At 41.8% G+C, this 21,577-nt stretch overlaps 1 protein-coding gene across 9 annotated transcripts in view; it reads right to left on the reverse strand.

Moving 5' to 3' along the window:
* The window catches only part of baiap2a (BAR/IMD domain containing adaptor protein 2a), a 65,868-nt gene extending 44,850 nt beyond the window's left edge, over window positions 1–21,018 (reverse strand). For 4 of the 9 annotated variants that reach the window (XM_046866546.1, XM_046866548.1, XM_046866545.1 and 1 more), the window contains exon 1: window positions 20,746–21,017. In XM_046866546.1, the coding sequence (XP_046722502.1) occupies window positions 20,746–20,817 (72 nt within the window). In that variant the 5' untranslated portion in view covers window positions 20,818–21,017. Of the gene's footprint in view, window positions 1–20,745 lie in introns of all 9 variants that reach the window. The other 5 variants (XM_046866552.1, XM_046866553.1, XM_046866549.1 and 2 more) reach the window with 3 other exon arrangements.
* Between the last annotated feature and the right edge of the window lie 559 nt (window positions 21,019–21,577).

Genomic DNA, 21,577 nt, shown 5'->3' on the forward strand with positions numbered 1-21,577 from the left:
ATTTATACCACAGCCCTCTTTACAAATCAAGTGACATGAAGGTAATTTAGGCAAAGATTTAGGGATGTAGGTTCGAATAGACTGAAAGTAAAACAGGGACTTATCCATGGTGTACTTTTCTCCACTGAAATAAAAAAAAGCAATGTTTCCCCCACACCTCTCCCCCCTCACAGACTTAATAGGAGAGATTGTTCTCAGCTTGTTGCACAAGGAACAGAAAAAAACCTTAATATGGGCTATTAAATCTAGAAAAATGAGATGTATATAGAATCAGTTTACTAATGCCCTGAATCAAAATCAAATCGCGATTTCCTTAAGCATTCCCACCCCTACTCACAATATTGCTTTCCAATGGAGTGGTAAAAAAAAAAAATAAAATACAAAAGTGAAACCTGAGCCGAGAAATTGTGCAACGTTGATTTTGTGAATGCGGGCGAGCAAAGCGCCAAAACAGGACCGAAATAGAACGTAAACCTGAGTGCTGGCTGCATCATTAGTAAATGTCAGTGCGTTGAAAAATAGAAGACCCGTGTTGGATGCGGGGAGTGGAAGATAGATTTGAGCTGATTTAGGTCAGGTATTTATAGATAATAGACTACTCTGTGTTTGTTTTTTGTTTTTTTACAAGGCACCATTCATTAACAAAAAAAGGTAAAATCACAAAACACTGTTGTCTGTGCATTAAAGGGTGGATCATACAAAGCAGGTTCATTCCACTTTGTCTTAATGGGCCAGAGAGCAAGGTCACCTTGAAGTTTCTGCACAGCTCGGAAAGTGGGTCTGGCCCTGACGGGGACGAAGATGCCTGGAATGGCTCAGCATATCGGCACACTTGAAAAAGAGCTTGAACAGAGCGGATGAGCGATGGAGAAAAGCCTGCTGGATGAAACGTTTGGATGATGGGTGACTTATGACCTGAATGACCACCTTGTGTAGACATTCGTCCTCCAACTTATCACTTACTCAATACACATGTCCAGTCACAGGGCCAAGGAGATGCTTCTGGAAATTGTTTTGGTCTTTCTAGGCTTATTTGGAGAATAGTTCCACACACTCTTTACAACCGTGGTGAGGAGGAGTGCATCTCAGAACACACAGCATGTCAAACCAAGAGGTGGGTGAAGTACAACAGAGGAATACTGCAGAACACTCGTATCAGCCAAGAACATGAATCCGAACCGCCTTGTTTTTTTTTTTCTTCAAATAAGTGAATCAGAAACACAAATATAACAATAACTGCGTTTTTTAAAATAAGGTTTCCATAATGCGTACGAGCTTTTCATCGTTTCCAAATCGCTCCCGTCTCCTCAAAGCATCATCCAAATGCTACTGGAGACTTTGTGAAGGCCACATTCAAATTGCTCGTCATTTGATATTTACATAACATTCAGCAGCCCGGCTGTAGTTCTTGTTAATAATCCAGAAATGAACGCAGAAAAAAAGATCCATCAGCAATGCTGCTTTTAATCGTCTTTAAATCCTGCTATCATTAAGAGCCGCTGCCGAGAACTAGATCTTTTCTGAAGTATGATTTCAACTTTGCACATTTTTTTGTTATTCGTTTCTTACAGCAACACAATAATCACTTCAGACCCTCTGCCAACTTCACTACAACACATCTGCCTTATAATCCTAATCGTTTTAAGCTGAACGTTTTCTGGCCCCGTGTGCACTGTACGTCCATGTGAAATACAAACCCACAGGATTACCTGATTCTTCCTTCAGTTTTGATTGATTATGACTACTACTCTGTCCATGATCTTACTAGTACACAGTGTAGACTCATAACCCTAAATGATGCTATGGGTTTATTTGATTCTAATAGATGTATTGTATACTACACGGCCAAACGTTTGTGGAATCCTGGCTTTAAGAATCAAATGTGCTTATTCAACATACTTTCTTTCGGCTTCTCCCGTCAGGAGTGGCCACAGCGGATCATCCGCATGTTTAATTTGGCACATGTTTTTACGCTGGATGCCCTTCCTAACGCAACCCTCCCTATTTATCCGGCTTGGGACCGGCACTAAGAGTGGCTGGGGTTGGTTCCCTGATCGAACCCGGGCCGCAGCGGTGAGAGCGCCGCATCCTAACCACTAGACCACCAGGGACCTGCTTATTCAACATACATTCAGCATTGTTCCACATTTAGTCCCATTTGCTGGTAACCTCCACTCTTCTGGGAAAATGTTCCAATAGATTTTAAAGTGTGCTTATGGAGATTTGGGATCAACACAAGGGTGTTAGTAAAGTCAGGTAATGATGTAGGGTGGGTGAGGAGGACTGGGGTCCTTGGGGTACTCCACCTTCGAGATGAAATTTTCAACATGGTTGTGATGGGAGTTCTATAGACCACTCAAGACCTTCCACTCTAATCCATGTACAGCATATCTTCATGGAGCACAGGGGCACCGTCAATGCCGAAACAGGTTTGGATCTCCCAGTTCAAGTGAAGGGAATGTTTGATGCTAGCACATCCAAAGACCTCCTATACTATTGTGTGCCTCTAACTTTGTGGGAACACTTTTGGAGAAGAAGCGCATACAACTAGAATAAACGAGTATATGCAGAAGCGTGATATTTCAACTTGGCCATTAGGAAAGCTATTTGTGTAGAAAACGCACATCGTGTAATCGTAGTGTTGTATTAAAAACCAACCAAAGTCACAATAGCACTCAGTATGAGTAGTGCAATAGTATGGACACTAAGCAAACCTTTGACAGTTCGCTGGAACAGTGGAGAAAATGTAAAAAAAAAAAAAAAATGGAGAAATCCCAGAGCGCACCCGAGGTTCAGGCTGAATACTAATGAGACCAATGACAGATCCCGAGAATATCGGATAAAGGAGAAGCAGCACGGAGTGGCGTGACGGCCACGTGTTTTCTTACATATCGTGAGAGAATATGATTATTGTGGGAATACCACATGCTGGATTCGATTTCCTTTTAATGGGGCTCGATAGGTGTTGACACTGTTTGATCCATTATGCATTGCTTCGTTAGCTCAGCCTGATATCGAATAAAAGGCAAAAATGTAAAAGTATAGTGGAGAGAAAGTGTGTGGCAAGCGAAGCGGAGATAAGTAGCACTTCAATAAATGGCAGATGAAAGACCCTTCCGCGTCTGCAAGGGGGCTGCGTGGACTTCAAGGTCGTCTTCCTCCCTCGTAGGTTTGTCGCTAATGCCCCCCAGTCCTTCCCTCCTGAAGCATGCAGAAATGCTACAGATTTAACAAGCTTTATGGGAGGAATAAGAACAGGAGAGAGAAAAAGAGAGAAGGTGGGAGGTTTACATAACAGCCAGCAGACTCCATGGCAGTACTCCTGAACAGGGCTTCAGAACAGTGAGAGGGACGGCAGCCGCGCTTCGCTCCCTGCTGAACAAGATGTGCAAACGCGCGCTCGCGCTCTTTAACAAAGAGAATCGTTATCTCGCACCCGGAGCATTTGTTGGCATCGCCGTGGCTATGAAACCATTTCGCGTGATGCAGGCGCCGTACGAATTCCATAAGCTTTATGAATCGGACTAGAATTCGAGGCGAGCTTAAAGGAAGGAAACAGGGTTCTAGTCTCCATATTTTGTCAGTGGTGCTAAATTTATCATCCATCCCAGTCCTCTTGTGCTACATCTGCCAGGCTAATTGCAGGAGCTAATTGGAACCCGAGGCCGGCAGGCACTTCGGCAGAGCTGGGTTATTCCTGACTCGAGTTAAGGGGGGCATTCATACCATCTCTACTTCAGTGACATGGCAGGAAAGTAGAAAAAATAAGACATGGGGGGAAAAAAATAAATAACGCTGTTTCTCTCTTTTTTTTCTTTTTCTTTAACAAGCCACAGCAGATAAACAACACAGCGTGCTCTCTTGCAGTCCCGCATCATGCGGGTAGGTGATTTCCTCGCTCTAAACGCACCCCACTAACCCTAGTCATTAACAGATGAGCTGAAACAGGTGTGTGAGAGTTAAATAAGCACAAGGTACCAGATTAACGCTCCCAGGAATCACACCTTAACCTGCATTCGCATCAGACCTGCTGCGGATACGGGCGGCGGCCTGATACCATGTCACGCCGACGTTAGTTTATACAACGCGTTTGTTTTATGCAGAGACACGGTGAACCCAGGCAGCTTTTGAAATGCTTATTTAACAGCATTGTTGTGCCTATCGGATCGATCAGTTTAACGTTTCCAGAATGCGGGACAATGCAACTTGTTTTTAGTGTTTTTTTTTTTTTTTACACCAAGCATGCATTTCTGCATGCATACAAATGAACACAGCCATGACGTAACTCATGCATCAGGAAACTCATTTATCACTCCAGGGCTCTTATAGCTGCTCTGTTCTGTTTCTTTCTCCAGCATTCTGGTTTGTTTTGCCATGTTTTGTGCTGATAAATCCAACCAGTGAACTACACTAGAATCATAAAGTGGCACATGGCAGCAAAATAAATTGTGGTTGAAATACACGTGGCCAATTCTTTTTGGTGCAAATCAAACATGAAATAAATAATCAGTCAAATAGAATGAAACTCTACTTACAAACGTTTGTGGACACCTGACTATAAGATTTGCAAGTGCATGTTTCTAAACAGTCCCCCGTTTGGTGTTATAATAACCTCCGCTCTTCTGGGAAGATGTTAAACTACATTTTAGAGTGCGTTTGAGATTTTACGGCCTGAAATGATCACAGGAGCTTTGAGGATGGATTTGTACTGTACTTAATGTCAACAGTCTGCTACACTGACTCAGGACTATAGTTTGCATTTGATCATCATCACTGCACACCAACATCATTTCGCTGTAATAAATGGACATTCGGTTCCACCTAGATAAGGAAGGGTTCACTGGAGTCTGATTCCTATAAGGTTTCTTCCTTATGTCATCTCAGGGAGTTTTTCCTTCACCACAGTCGCCACCGGTGAGACACAAACTTACACTTATAAACAACATCCTTATTCGTTCTTTCTTACCACATGATCTGTGTGAAGCTGCTTTGAGACAATGTCCACTGTTAAAACTGCTATACAAATAAAAATGAATTGGAAAACATTGAATCGAATTGTTTGTGGCCACAAGGGTGTTAGTAAAGTCAGGCACTGATGTATTGTGAGGAGACCTGGGGTGCGGTCAGCGTTCCAATTCATCCCAAAGGTGTTCAATAAGGTTGAGGTCAGTGCTCTATAGCAGGCCACTGTTCTACCAGTAGCATTGCCATGGAAGAACAGATTCGGTTCTCCAAGTTGAAGTAAAGGAAAAATGTAATGCACACGTATCTAAAGAGACCCTTTTAAATTGCGTGCTTCAACTTTATGGCAATTGATCGGGGAAGAACTGCATATGCTTGGAGAAATCAGGTGCCACAATCCTTTTGTCCATATAGTGCATCAATGTAGAGTGCATGTGATATTCATATCTCACATGATCTGGAGTCCCACGAGCTCAAACCATGTTCTGAATAAAAAGAGTACGGAGAATGTTTTGAGTTCTTTAACATTAAATAAAAACATATACAGTATATCCAGCATCTAGCAATTAAGAAATGCTGGTAATTGTGCCAATTGAGAAGGGAATTAAATCGGCACCGACAGGGAAAATGACAGCTATGCAGATTTACTTTCATAAGCATTCATGTAGAATCGCCTTAAGTGTGTACACCAATCGTTTTACCAATGGTATTTTCCAGGCTTTATATCAAACGGGTTGATATAATGTGTGTACCGAGAAGCATTTTCTGCACTCCTTTGCTATAAAGAGTGCTTATTTAAGGTGCTGGATCCTTCCTGGAAGCTCGAACTAATCTGGCCATTTTTCCCCCTGACCTTTCCTATAAACAAGGCACTTCAACACAGTCTCTCGCTTACTTTTTTTTTTACACAACATTCAGTGTAAACAATAGAGACTGTTGTGTGTGAAATCCCCAGGAGATCAGCAGTTTCGAAGATACTTTTGTAGGAACAACCATGCCACGATCAAAGTCTGAGAACGCGCATGTTTTCTTTGGGTCAAGATTTACCATCATTTTTTCACGCCTGCATAGCGCCACACCATTGGCTAATAAAAAAACTGCATAAGTCTGTTTAGCCCTGTTTTAAAAAGGGACTTCCCCCCCCCCCACAGTTGAATATTATCTAATCGCAAATATCCGTAAAGATATTTCTCTCGTACTGATCACCATGTGCCAGAGATAATACTTCCGTTCTACATTCCTTTCGTTCAGGCATGACCCAGATACAATGCGTCATTGTTTGAAACTGACGGATGGACTTGTGCTTCACTCGTGCTCCTCGCTGTGTGCATACTGCGGATTTCTCCAACCGATCTCATTCGTGATCAACGTTCCGATTTATTTACTTTTAGAATTACGGAGATATATTTATCCGAGAGCTATTTCTTATTGTATAAATGATTACATCATTTACCTGACTAGTGTTCAATAGGATTAAATAAATTGAAGATTAAAGATAAAATATTAAATCAGAAAGCACTTGTTCGGTCAGTCTCTTTCTGTAAGGGTTCACTTCTATGCAAATGCCACTTCAATCCTTATTATTTTAATAGTTTTACTATTTTAATGTAGATCTGAAAATCCAATATATGATCATGCCTTTACATCTACAACTAGGAGCTGGACTGAAATCTACTGGTACAGAAGTTTCAAGACACTTCACAAGCATCAAAACACCATATAGTCAACGCTTCTGCACCAATCTTGGCTTTGGGCTGAGGTGGAAGGCTTGTTCTTGTCTGCATGTCTATGTTCTTGCCCATTTTTCACCAATGGTATAAAAAAGGTCATCTGATGACTTTGGCAGTGTGGTCAAGTTCGCTGCAGATGCCCAGGTCTTTATTTTCCTCTCAAATGTGTTTTTGAAAACAACTTAAAAGCACCGATGATGCACCACCTTCTTTCTTAAACCTCAGTAGTTGGCTGGAAGGTGGACTCCCACCAATCAGAGCCTATTTTAAATAAAATTCTTGAGAGAATAAACTATAAAATCTGTAAGAAATTTCTTCAACTGTAAGACAGAACTTTGAACAATTCCTGTTTTTTAATGCACGCATTGTTTTGAAAGGTGCCAATAACTCTGATTTTTTTTTTTTATGTATTACCATGTATTTGAGCAACACTCAAGCAGTATATGCAGAAAGACAGCAAAAAAAATCCAGATCGTACCACTTTTTCCTCAGACAGTGTTGGATAAAAAACCCGAAGCCCCTGATCGCGAGTGAAACGCTCACGGGTTTGCGTATTTAGCTGGATCTGGCTCTAATGCGAGGCCTGAGGAAAGCAGTAATGCTTTAGCACTCGCATACATCCTGAAGGGGTACGGAAAAAAAGGGCTTGGTAGCACATGTGCTTTTCTCCACAGGGGGACGTTCTCTATAAATTTTCCACCCGCTTATTGATAGCCAAAATAGCATTTCTTATTCGTGGAGCGTGTGATGGAAATGCTTTAGATAACTTGCTTGTGGAGGGTTTTTTTGTGTTAGGATTTCATCCCAGTCACGCTGTTCAAATGTTTCCTCCAGGAGTGTTCCCATTTCTCTCTCCATCTGGCTCCGTTTGCCTCACCAACCCATCAAGAGAGAAAAGATAGTTGCGTTACACCACCGTGGCCACCTGTGGTGCAATTTTCCCCCAGTTTAATGAGTGGTTTGGCAACGCCGGCGAGTTAATGGAATGTAGCGGGGCTGCATGTACAAGACCAAAGCACATGTTGTGTACAATTAGGATGAAGGTACACAGAGTAATGCAACTGTATCTCTTCAGGGCTTCTGCTCAACCCCGTGACTTAATCACATCACGCACACTTCCTTTCTTTTTCTATAAGGGCCACCCAGCGGGCAGCGTTGCCAGGTGGCCGGAATCCAATACATTTTTCCAAAGAACGGATGTTCGCGTCTGATCAAAAGGCATGCTTCGGCATGTAGGAATGCAGATTATCCAGACGCATGAGAGCGCACGGATACACCGATGCAGCACAGACTTTTAATGCATGCAATCCATCCAGTTTATGTTCACTTCAGACAGCAAAATGAGGAAAAAACGTGATCTTGTGGTATGGTTGTCGGTGCCAGATGGGCCGTTTGGAGCAAAACGAGTTCCTAAGACTTTCACACGTTTATAACAAATGGTAAAAAATAAATAAATAAAGCCAAACAAAGCAAAACAAAAAAACAGCCAGTGTGTGGTAGTATAGTGGGTGTAAACACCTTGTTGAAATGAGAGGTCAGAGAGAGAAAATGGCCAGACTGCTTTGAACTGACAAAGACCATATACAAAGACAACTCAAAGAATAAAAAGTACATGTGACAAGTATAAAGCTTCTTGCTTTCGTTCTTTCTTGCTTGCTCAAGGGCCCAGCAGTGGCAGCTGGGAGGTGCTGATTTAATGCCCCGAGCAGCTGCCTCACGATTTGATGACTGGACAGTTGACAGAAAGCATAGGTGAGCACATGTGCGTGTATGTCTCTCTCTGCTTGAACATTTAACGGAAAAGCTCTCACAACGCACTTTTTCCTCTCGGTTAAACTTCGGCTCCTGTTAAAAAAGGTGCACGCCTCGTTATTATGCAGTAATTCATGGAATGCACTGCGGGATCATCGTTTTTCGGGACTCCTGCCAGGCCAACAATCGCTCAGCGGATAGCAAGCGCAGGTCTGTTTCAGGAACACTCGAGAACTCGGTGCTTCGAAAGAAAAATTAAAAAAACTTTTTGCGCCGTTAACGCTAAGCAGCCTTCGGTACAAGTATCAGCGTTGCACGTTAACATCGTAACACGCCGTTAGATAAAAACGCATTAACTGGCATTATTATGGCTTAACTAGCTGAATTTGATGCAAATGACTTCGCTCCGAGAGAAGCTGCAAAACGTGTTCAGCTTGATTTAACAGCCACGTCGGTGCTCGAACGTAATACAATTAAACATGTCGCCTTACGCATGAGGTACCAGAGATGAGCGTTTTTACTACTTTTTGTTATTTGAATAGCTGTTTTTTTTTGTTTGTTTTTTAACCAATAAACAAACTGCTCATTTTGTTTTACAAAGCGTTCCTGAAACACAAAGAGTTCTTTATTAAATTAGAATTCATTTCAAAAACTATTTTTTAATACATGGCAACCTTGCTATTTATGAAAACAGTTTCAGATAGCCTAGTTAAAGTCTCAAAAATTGGCCTACTTAGGGCAAATAATGTAGGCTGAAGGGGGTTCGTTTTTGGAAGCCCTGATTTCAGCAATCAAACCGTTTCAAACTGATCTGCACAGAAAAAGAGAGTCCCTCTGTAGGACTCGAAATGTGTCGATTCTGTCCAAGTAAATTGCTCTAAGTTCAAATACATGTTCGTTCTTTCATTCTGGTCAGGGTTGGACTGAACCCAGAGAGGATCCTGTGAACATCAGGCACAAACCAAGAATACACACTCCATATATTGCCAGTCCATCAAAGAGCACCATGGGTACACTGAGTCATACCCAGAGGCAATTTAGTGTGGCCAGTCCACCTACTGGCATGGGGTTTTTTTTTTGAGGGTGAGAGGAAATAAGAAAAGCAAGAGGTAACAGAAGACACCTGAAACTTCACATAGACAGTAAGCAGGGCGTTGCACCCTGGAGCACCATGCTGTCAGTGATAAATCATCAAAATGGCGGTGAACATAGCAGAAAAGGTCAACTTGTGTCTTGTAACACATTGTTAGTCTTAAGAATATAAACATTCGTGTTCAGGCATGAGGAGATTTAGACGACTGTCCTAGAGTAGAACAAACATTAAACGTAGCTGTATTCCAACGGCGCTGTTCAAATTGGTTTGTTCTTTATTACACATTAAGAATACGTTACAGGCTCCAGAATAGCGCACGAGAAACAGCCACGAGTTCTAAACCTAATCATTTCACGGTTAGTAGTAACTGGGAGGACGCGAGAGCGTCGATGCGACACCGCAAGCCAATCCCAGACATCTGTAAGGTTATGTGTGTAAAAGAGGGCAGACAGCTCTTTCCCCAGGCTACAGTATAAGCAGCGGGTTTAACAGAAACAACAAAAAATAAGCACATAACATTAAGGCTAATGGACACTACTGTACTTTACAGTAAGACTGGGTGGGAAAGGATACAGGACTGTACTTTACGGATTCGCTGCGTCCTTGCCCACGGAAACTGTTATTAGTCAGAGCTCTTCAGTGCTGTAACCTCCTGACCCCTGTACACAACAATCCACACACTAGCACCGGTGTCCATGGCAACACCAGTGTGTTTAGTTCTTCGCCTCATTCCTTTTTGACTGAATCTTTTGGGTATTTAATGAGAAGGAGATTTCGTACGACTAAATGGCGCGGCGTTTCTTTTGGTTTTTAATCGACTGGCCGCGGACAGTAAACGCTGTACCTCTGACCCTCGTCCAGTGGAGCGCCCGGGACATCTACGAAGAGAGAAATCTAATCATGGCTCTCACTGGGGGCTGTAATAAAATCAATAGGGCACACAGGTCAGGAGAGAGCGAGCTGAACGTCAGCCCTCTTTTTGACACAGGTTCTGGAAACTCAGCAATATTTAAGGTGATCCAAAAAAAAAAAAAAAAAAAGAAAAAGACAGATAACTTTTGGACCTGCACATGACTCAGAGGCTTGGTGCAGAACAGATCTCTATTGTACAGAACATCATGTGCTTTTTCCTCTCTCTCTCCCTCTCTTACACACACACACACACACACACACACACACACACACACACACACACACACACACACACACACACACACACACACACACACACACACACACGACTGCAGCTGCTGCTCGTCTGCAGCCCTCATCACTTTTTCAACCTTCTAAATGTGATGTGGCAATGATGAGACTTTGCTATAAGCAGGAAGTGCTGCAAACTTACAACACATTAAGAAGAAAAAACAAAGAAGAACTCTTCATTCATACAGTGTGTGTTGGAATTATGTATATAGGGTTCACGTTTTCGCCGATCAGATATACTATATGATGCACTACACCGACACTATTCTCAAATCTGATTGGTCAGGAAGTGCAAATGAATTCTCTAACGCAGCAGCCCGGACAGTGCTTTTGGCACGGGATTGTGGTCATGTACATGATCTAATATATGCAAGTCTAGTCAAGTTATTTCTATAGCGCTTTTCACAACAGACATCGTCTCAAAGCAGCTTTACAGAATTTAACAGTGAAGATAAATGGTGTGTATTTATCCCTGATGAGCAGCCATGGTGACTGTGGTAAGGAAAAACTCCCTTAGATGTTATGAGAAAGAAACCTTGAGAGGAACCAGACTCAAAACGGGAACCTCATCCTCATCTGGGTGACATCAAGAGTGTGATTATAGTCTTTAAACAATACAGAACACTGGAGAATGAGAACTAACATGAGCACTGGAAGGTAAGATTATAAGTAATATATATACACGTAAGCATTTCCATAATATGTAATTCACTACGACTTACTGGTTCCAGACTAACAAACTGAAGAATATACCACTTTAGGAATATATGTTTTCATTCAAAGTAACTCTGGAAAATAATGGGCAGGACGTCGAAATGATTCAGTCATTTACAACTTTTTTTGCCTTGAAATATGGTTCCATTGGAAAACTTGCCACAAACAACCATGGGAGTGTGTAAACCTCTGGCTGCAGAACCCGGATATGAAGTAATAACAGGAACTAAACATTACATGTACAGGCTGATAAAATTGCAATCCTTTATATTTCCTATGGTATAAGAATAATAAAGCGCTCAGACACGCATCGGTGACGCATTCGTGTGATTAATCATTAGATTACCAGTCTGAATGCACTTGCTCCTGGAAGAGTTTTCTTTCTTTTTTATTCCTTTTATTTTAACAGAATAATAAAGATACGATCGCTGTTATATATTATGCTGCTCCAGAAGCAGTTTCACCGGCATGGCTTTTCTCAAAATGGTTGGTTTGAAGAAAACCAAGTTTTAATCCGGTTGTATTCATTCTCAAATCCATTCAACTATACCAGCTGTGTGTAGCGCTATAGTGGCCACCGTGGTTTTGAATGATATATTGTGCATAGATATTGTACTTTTTACTCGCTACAAGGAAAGCAGATTACATTTACTTGCGTTAAGTGTTCACTGGCTGTGCATGTGCGCTATTAGACAACTGCTATCCTTGTATAAATGAGGCAGAACGTCAACAGACAGCCAATTAAATCCTTAACGCCAATTAAATGTACTATATATACACACACATGCACCAATGTGCTCCAATGGGCAGTCAAAATGCTCTTCTCCTGATGGGTCTGTTAGGCTCCATGTTCTGATCTTTTATAAAATGATCCATTTTAAAACACCCGAAATACATGAGCTCGATTCTATAATAAGTACGAACAAAAGTTAAGAGAAACCAGACTATTCCAGCCATATGTGGGTCTTCACGGTTGACACACAGTTAAAGGGGAGACACTTGTCGAGGATGTCTATGGACATGGAATTTACCATACTAACCAGCTAGGAGACCCAAACCTGTTCCAGTGTGACAATATCCATGCTTTACAATGCGAAGATCTTTGTGGCCTTGTGGCTGAACAAGCACAAATCCGCACAAGCACAATTTAGGATCTAGTGGAGCGTCTTCCCAAAAAAGTGGAGTTCATTATAACAGCAAATGGGGAAAAAACAGGGCAAAGAGCACAAAAAGCTTATGGTCAGGAGTCCACAATTTTCTATTTACTGAACAACACATCAGAGTTTTTTAACGTACCGGGTTGCATTTAGTGCCCTCGCCAGCTACCAGCATTTCTAGGGAACGTGATAAGGCTCACGCTAGCTTCACGGCGATAGATTTGTTAGCATCCCGCAGTTGAAATGTTTGGGATTTCCACCCTGCCGTGGCAGATGTCAAGCGCCGTCTTTTAAAGATTAAGAGAAAGACTCACGAAGTAGAAAACGATCAGATCTGCTTCCAGAGCTTATAACAACAATGATGATAATCACACATCAGACTAAAAGATAATGTGAAGCTTGACATTATGTATCACAATATGGATATTAGTGTCATATTGCCCGGCCCTAGTTAATAAGACTGAAAATAAAACCAGCTTGTAGTGTCACTGAGAATATTTCTAAGAACGCACACACACACTCTGAGGATCCTCCTGATGGTTGGTGTGGAGGTCACGTGACCAAGACTAACATCCCCCAGCAGCAAAGACTTATTTCACATCGCTGACCTGAACATATTTCTGTGCAATTTAATAGAAAAAAAAAAAAGAAAGAACGAGAACATAAAAGCGGAGAGAGCCGTCGGCAGCCTGGACGCAGAGCAGCCTTCCCCTTTATTCCAGCTACTCTTCTCCGCTTAATTACAGGCCCACGGCCCCACGTAGCAATTACAGGCCATTTCCACAAGGATGGAGAAACGCTTTCCCCTCCCTCGCTCCCTCACCCTCTCTCTTTCGCTCCCACACTCGCTTTTCCTCGCAAAAGGCCACTGCCGACATCCCACTCCATCCTGGCGTTCACAGACTCGACTACACATCTGACCTAGTGATACGGACTTGAGATCCCACGTTATTCGATTTCTTTAATTCAGAAGGCTGCCATTTCGTCCGTTCATTAGTTACTAATGAATTGAATGATGAGCTTAGTTAATTGTAGTATGGCCGATTATCAAATGCGACACGTTCAATTCAAAGCTCTGCGCTCGTGCCTTTCGAAGTGCCTACGTCCTCACGCTCGCTTGAAAGTGCGCTTATCTAAACGTTTACGAAACAGACGCAAAGAAGGCAGCTAAACCGAGCGCAATGAAACGACCGCTCGGATATGAGGTAACGATCCTTATTATCGTTTTCATCAATATTGTGAGGAACTCTGATGTACAGCGGAGCTTCACTGAGCCTGATTGCTTCGCCTGATTAGCTTGGAAGCTTGTCGTGTTTCATTTTAAAGGTTTTTTGTGCGCGTGTGTGTTTGCGTTCGAGAAAAAAAAAAAAAAAAAAAGAGAGAGAGCTCTGACAATAAGACGCAGCAGTGGCTCCAAGCCATCCACCCCCAGACTCTGAGAGAACGTAGGTGTATGGATGCTTATAAAACCCACTTCATGAGACACGCAGCCATAAACAGTCAGGAAGCAGCTAATGAACGCATGGACTTTACCCATTACACCTCGCCTGGCATTAGGCAGCATTTAACACTTAAATGAAATCGGGAACAAATCAACTTTCTGATATAAAAGCCTTGTAAGTCAAAGTTGTCAAAAGGTAATAACAGTGGACACGAAAGCCCTTTTGCCCCTGAAAAATACCTCTGCAACAAAAGCAGAGTTTATGTTTCTGCCCGAAAGGCATTTGAACCCTTCTCTCGCTGTTTATTCTGAATTCCTTAATAAAGCCCACCTTCCCATCGCCCGTTTCTTCCCACTCCCATCTCTCTCTTTTCCTCCCTCTCTCATATGACACGAGAGTGACAGAAACACATAATGGCATGTTGTTGCTAAGAAACCACCTGTCTAGATTTCGCCACATCCACACTGCGACGCAGTCCTCGTCCTTTTTTTAAAAAACGAAGAAGAAAAAAAAAAACCCTCCCTGTGGCGATGATAACTAATCTCAGAACGAGCGAAATCTAATATCAGCCAGATCATGAAGGCGCTGCACTAGAAACAGAACCCTCCAATATAGAGAAGTTTGATTCAGGTCGAGATCATCATGGGTTTGGTATGTGCAAAACCAGAGCCACACCTTTGGGAGACACATCAGAGCCATACCCAAACAACCAAACCTGTCCACGGTTGACTCTCTGGGAGAGGTGCCGAGGACACTCCCCTTTTTTTCGAGTGTTGTTTTTCAGCCGAGGACCCGACAAGTCACACCCTGCCCGGCGCACAGCAACCAGGTAGTGTTTATCCACCCACACCCTTCACAATGCCTACGTGTGCTCTGCGCTGCCAAAGCAATAGCAGGATTTGGTTGGTTGTGAGGTGATTTGTGGCCACTCCCCCAACTGGTAGTATTTCCAAATACACAGTATTATTAAAGAGAGATTTTAACAGCGATTAAATGGAACAGGAATCTAATAAAAAAAAAAAGTCCTGAATGCAATCTAGGTGTTTTTTTTTTAACTATTTAAATGCAGCCCAAATATGAATAATAATTCAATAAACCACAGTAGGCTGAACACTCATTTGAAAAAGGCCAAATTGATGTAAAGGGCATTGTTTCCCCCCCCACTCACAACGGTGGACAAAAGCTAAAAACCAATTGAACTAAAACGGAAAAAAACGTATTCTATCCGTTAATACAGATTAACACAGAAAATAAATAATCTCTAGTGGTTCGGGCTTGAAGCTTTGTGACCCAAACAAAAAGGCAGGAATATTCCGCCTGTGAGCTGTGAGCACATGAAATTGTTACTATGCAGTCATTTTCACTTTCGGGGTTTAAAATGTATAGTAAACTGCATGTTGTTTTAGAGCAAGAGAAAGATAAATGGCATATTTCATGCTGCGCTGCACTGCACTGGTGTTACCTCCTGATTCTAAAATGCCGGAGTCTAGCATAAATTTCAGCTAAATAATGTACCCAAAAGGATTTGCTCCCAACAGTGGGGATATCTCCTCATGCACATGTGGTGCAACAGCAGGCAGGATGCAGAAAAGTGTAGCACGGGAGGCATTGAGCAGCTGGAATTATTAATTTCCTGTTGAAGCCGGTTAGGTTTAAAAGAAAAGAAATAAAATGTAACATAGGTGTTTTGTTTTGTTTTTTTTTACCTGAGAAGGCAACAGAAAAATCATTCTTTAGAGTTAGCCTACTGCCTTGTAATAATAATAACGATAGCTAGGCTGGATCTTGCTGATGAAAATCAACAGATTTGTGACATTTATCACCAAAAAAAAAAAAGCTACAAATCAATAAATATGAATATATTAATTATATTAATAAATATTGGGGAAGACATGCATTCAAACAAACAAAAATTAACTGCAAATAAATAGCGTAATCTATAGCTATTTACCTCTAGAGGCCGCTCTAGGACTGTATAACGCAACCCGGAAAAACTATTAGTATGGATTTTTGCCGATTGCCGATAGTTCCAGAAATCAACTATAGGTGTTGATTTATTGGCAAAACCAATTAATTAGTAGACCTCAACTTGTATGGTCCAACAGATATCTTTTATCCTAAAGACACAAGATAGAAAGCGTTAGTTTCTGTCCTACTATTTCCATAGCACCATGTCTGAACAACTGCGAATGCGAGTAGAGGCATCAAATGTTAACCTTTATGCAAAGCAGAAGCAAAGCAACATGGTATCTAGCAATGGCAGGGATAAAAGTCCTGGTCACCACCAGAATACTCCCAGCTCCCATGGTCACCAGCAAATTCTAGTGATTCACTACAGAGATGTGTTTTGTACACTATTTCTCTCACGACATCCCTGGCACATGCCTGGCTTTGTATATGTTCTGTAGGTAACCTGTACAGATATCACACCAACCTACTGATACCAGTGAAACCATGGCAACCAGAAGCAAGCTAAAGATAGGAGCATCCACAAGCGACAAGAGATTCGAGAGACACGAGGCGACAAATTGTGCAGCGTAAGTTTATGACACTCTGGGAGGTATATAATGAGCTGGAGCAGGCAGTGAAACACCTTGCAGGTCACGGTGTGCACAAGTGACACCTCGGTAATGCTGGAACTGTTATATTGTTATAACAGTTATAGTCACCTTGGCACCTCGGTTTCTTTAGTAAAAGAAAGTGTTGCCAGGATCAAAACTGCAGCGAAATCTAGAAGGTGAGAATTTGCATACAGGATTATGATTGGGTCATATATTTATGATGTAATAATGCTGTCCTCATATGTTCAGGTGATTTAAAATATAATGTTCAGCTCTACATTATGGCTCAATCTTAAGCATTAGTTTAGAGGTTGCAGAAGCGGAAAGCCGGCTTGTCAGTGCTCATACAACAAGTCGGTTTGCATGGCCATGGTCCCAGAAGGAAGCCTCTACTGAAGCTAGCTCACAAGGAAGCCTGCTGAAGAACAACATGTCCAGGAGCATGAATTACTGGAACCATTTCCTGTGGTCTGATGAGACTAAGTGACTTGTTTGGCTCAGATGGTTTCCAGCATAACGGGGTGGGGAGTACCAAGAAAATTGTGTCTTGCCTGCAGTCAAGCATGGTGGCGGTAGCATCATGGTCTGGGGCTGCATGAGTGCTGCTGGCACTGGGGAGCTGCGGCTAATTGAGAGGGACATGGATTCCAACATGTACTGTGACATTCTGAAGCAGAAAATTATGCCCTACGTTCAAAAACTGGGAGGCAGTTTTCCAACAAAATAACGACCCCAAGTAAACCGTCAAAGATGACAACTGCCATGCTGAGGAAGAGAATGGTGAAGGTGATGAAGTGGCTGTATGTTAAGTTATTTTTTAGAGGACAGTAAATCTGCACTGCTATACAAGCTGCACATTGATTGCTCAAAAATATATCCAGGTTTCATTTCTATAGTATAGTCCCTTGAGAAGATCTAAAATGTTTGGTGAATTGTGAGGGGTGTACTCAGGTTTGTGAGATACTAGACAGGAACTACAGGCTGCTTGAGGTTCTCCTCTCATCCAGGGAACGATTATTCATGTTCGTGTTGGTGAACGAACGCAGTCCCGGGTCAACACTGCAATACTGTTGCAGCAGAGCGAACGCCGGAAGCGATGGAGACTGTGACTCTTATCAAGCTGCTGATTGCTTCACAAGCAGGGTGACAGCTGTAACCGCAGGTAGGGTGTGCCTTATTTACATGTGCGTGTTGTGTGGATAACGGAGTCTTTGGTGGATTCACACCCTGTGTTTAAACATGAACACACCTTAGCAGTCAAGAGTGCTGCGCTGGTCATTCTCCACTCTCCTGGGATTATTCAGGGGCGCTCTGAATGTTATACCATTCCGTCATATCTGACCCTCCCACAACACTTCTCTGCAACCCGATTTGCCCGACAGAACAGAAACGGTAGGAAAGTGTATTTTACTGAGGGACATCTGGGATATCCAATGTCTGAAAGTGTTTTCCAGGTCATTCATTCCAAATTTTGCCTGTCCTTCCTGTCAGAAAGCCAAACCCATGAGAAGGTGAATCAGTAACTCAGGACAACCAGAGATCACATCAGGGTAATTGATTATCACCTTGTGGCCAAACTTTTTATTGACAAAAAGATGTTGTATGTAGTGAGGGCCAAAGGTCTGAGAACATGTGCCTGCTTTTTCATTAAGAACTAAACACTAGGTTTCTGAAATAAAAAAATAAATAAAAGTCAAAGTTCAAAATCTTACACAACAATTATTAATAATTCTGCACTATTTCCTGGTCTATATTTTAATGTAAGCAAATGCGACACTGACCATGTTAACTGCTTTGTACAAAAGGTCAGATTTTCCGAATATCTAATCTCTTCTACTAAAGCATGTGCTCAGAATACATTCCAATGGATCACGAGGTTTTGCAAAAAAACGTCTGGAATCCCTGTCCGAGCGCACACCAGTAAAGCAAAAAAAATAAAAAAGGCACAGAGGACATACCAAGTCCTACCAAACTGGGAGATTTATGCAACTAGTCTACAAGATTTTACTTTTCACGCCATGTATTATCAGTATTATCAGTTGCAAGGATAAGTAACAAAATTGGAAGGCTGTCAGACCTCTGGACTGTACGTTTAAAGTTTCCACTCCCACTACCTACACCAGACCAGCCACAAGATGGCTGACTGCAGAATGAGAAGCTCAACCGGCCTGGTTAATTAGCGTTTCCGGTCAGGAAAAAACAAAAGCATTAAACAGTTTTCCACATTGTGCTTGAACATTTTGACAGGAGATCAAAGTGGTACCCAGACGTGAATATCGTCAATTGCATGCGAAGCAAAGAAAATCGAAAACTTTTCCCTTATGCATCTAATCAGCTCACGGTCTGTTACTACATTCCAGCACGGCTTAGTCAGGGGTCAGGCTACCAAAAATGTACCTGTGCATAATACTGGCACTTTTATCTGCCTAGCTAAGAAAATAACTTGGAGAGCTGTTGGGTGGAGATCTGTTTGGTAAACTGTCGAACGTTCATTCCCTGATGCCAAAACACAAGGTCATTTACTTGTTGGCATTGTGTTTGAAAACATGGAGACATGAAGACCTCCTGAGGCATCAGGACTTGGTTACAATTCGTCCTGGATTCGGATTAGTGCTCTAACAGCGTAGAGGAAAACATCTACCGACATTATCTCTGAAGTGCACCATATCACTGTACATATGTAAATTGTATGCGATCGATCGATCGATCGATCGATCGATCGATAGATATGCAAGAAGTAGCAATTGTGCAAATAGACTAGTGCAGATAAATATGTAGCTTTTTTTTATTTATTTATTTATTTATATGCCAAACTGCATTTTGTTTCTCTGCAGCTGTACTTTGCAGTGACAAACTTGTATGTATGTATGTATGTATGTATGTATGTCTATGTATATATCTATGCATGTATGTATGTATGTATGTATGTCTATGTATATATGTATGTATGCATGTATGTATATCTATGTATGTATAGATGTATTTATCTATGTATGTATGTATGTATGTCTATGTATATGTATGTATGCATGTATGCATGTATGTATATCTATGTATGTATAGATGTATTTATCTATGTATGTATGTATGTATGTATGTATGTCTATGTATATATGTATGTATGCATGTATGCATGTATGTATATCTATGTATGTATAGATGTATTTATCTATGTATGTATGTATGTATGTATGGATGTATATATCTATGTATCTAAACCGTGAGTTCCTCAGAATTAGGCTGTGGTCTTACTTCAGAGGGGGAAGAAAGAACCTGCCAAGTGAATACATGGAAGTGTGTCATACGCTGCTCTATTTCATCAGTATTTAAGAAAGGATATGACGTGTTTCAGACAGATAGCACCAGTGATCAAAAAAAAAAAATAGATAGATAAAAACCCAAAATCCGAAGAAAGACTGGTGTGAATGGTGAGGCGGTGGATTTTTCCATCCAATGCATTGCAAAAAAGCAGCACCCTGATACAGGATTCATGCGTCTGGCCTCCAGATCTCAGAATAGTTGCTTTGTCCTCGTTTTAGGTGTTGGACTTCAGGTGGCCTATTTAACAGGCTTATATACCAGTGGATTTCTCTCTGTGTGTGTGTGTGTGTGTGTGTGTGTGTGTGTGTGTGTGTGTGTGTGTGTGTGTGTGGTGAAGATAAGTAGGAATACAGGATGAAACTGGGTGTGGAGATGGAGTTTATGTGAGAGTTGCTCAAGGGCAGAACGAACCAAAAAACCTGTTGCAGCACAGCAGCTGGGAAGAAAGGTATGAAGAAAGTATGGAGCCAAGCCAAAGCCATATAAGACAGAGAGCAGAAATAAAGAGAAAGAATATATTATTATATATTTTACTAAATAAAAGCAGGATTCATTTCAAAAACCTCACATCATGCGAACAAGTTTGTCTGTTGCAACGCCTGTGTTTGGTCCCCCCCCCACACTCCCCTCCCTCACACCCAACACTGCTGCTTTAAAACACACGTGAACACATGAAGCACACATTCTGCAGTCAAACTACTGCTGCAGTTCTGCTCCAGATACATTTAGATTCTATTAAAAATACCCGTAATTATTCCTAAATCCCAGGTTTCGACTGAGACACAGAGAGCTCATGATCATCTAGTTTACCTTGTAGACATTCTCCGTAACGCGGTGGACCTCGTCGGTACGAGACATGGTGAGATCTTCAGTCCAAACCATAAACACACTCTTCACCCAAAAAAAAAAAAAAAAACAACGGTTATCCGAAACACGTCTTGAGATTTTCGCCTCCTAGGACGCAATAAAAAAAGGAATAAATCTCAGTGTTGACTAAAGAAACGCGCTTTGGTTTTGCTCTAGAGGAGCTGCGGCTGAGAAGCGCCCACCGTGCTGCGGTAATTCACACAACTCTCTCAGTTTGGGGAAACACGCCCCCTTGTTTTAAGCTCCGCCTACAAGGCGTGTCTATACGCTACCTGTTCACATTCCCCACCTCTACAGGTTCAATTGCAATGTCATCCAAAGAGCAGGAGTATCGAGAAAAGAAGAAAGGAGGATGATGAAGATGAATCCTATATTGGGGAATAGAGGTGTTGATCGGGAACTGCCTAGGTGTAATGAGCATATGTTTTCTTAAGGTATATTGGGTACCACACTGTGTATAATGAGATGCTTTTCTAATCAGCATGGGGAGCAAACAGTTCTTCTTTTGACCTCTCTCTCGAAGCCGTTTTTGCCTGAAGAGATGCTTCTCCAGATGTTTTTGCTTTTTCACACCAATCCTTGGGAAGTGTGGCGAGTTTTTTTTAAATGAAATTCCCTGTTTCACATTTTGTTGCAAACATTAACTGACAATCTTGTGATTGCATGGTTCTTTTGTGAGATTATTACATAAATGAACTGGGGTACAAGTGTTTCTATTTAGTGGTCAGTGTGCGCTCGCATGCATATACACAAATCAGGCATAACATTATGACCA

This window comes from Silurus meridionalis, chromosome 14 (genome assembly GCF_014805685.1).
Source record: "Silurus meridionalis isolate SWU-2019-XX chromosome 14, ASM1480568v1, whole genome shotgun sequence".
Classification (NCBI taxonomy): domain Eukaryota; kingdom Metazoa; phylum Chordata; class Actinopteri; order Siluriformes; family Siluridae; genus Silurus; species Silurus meridionalis.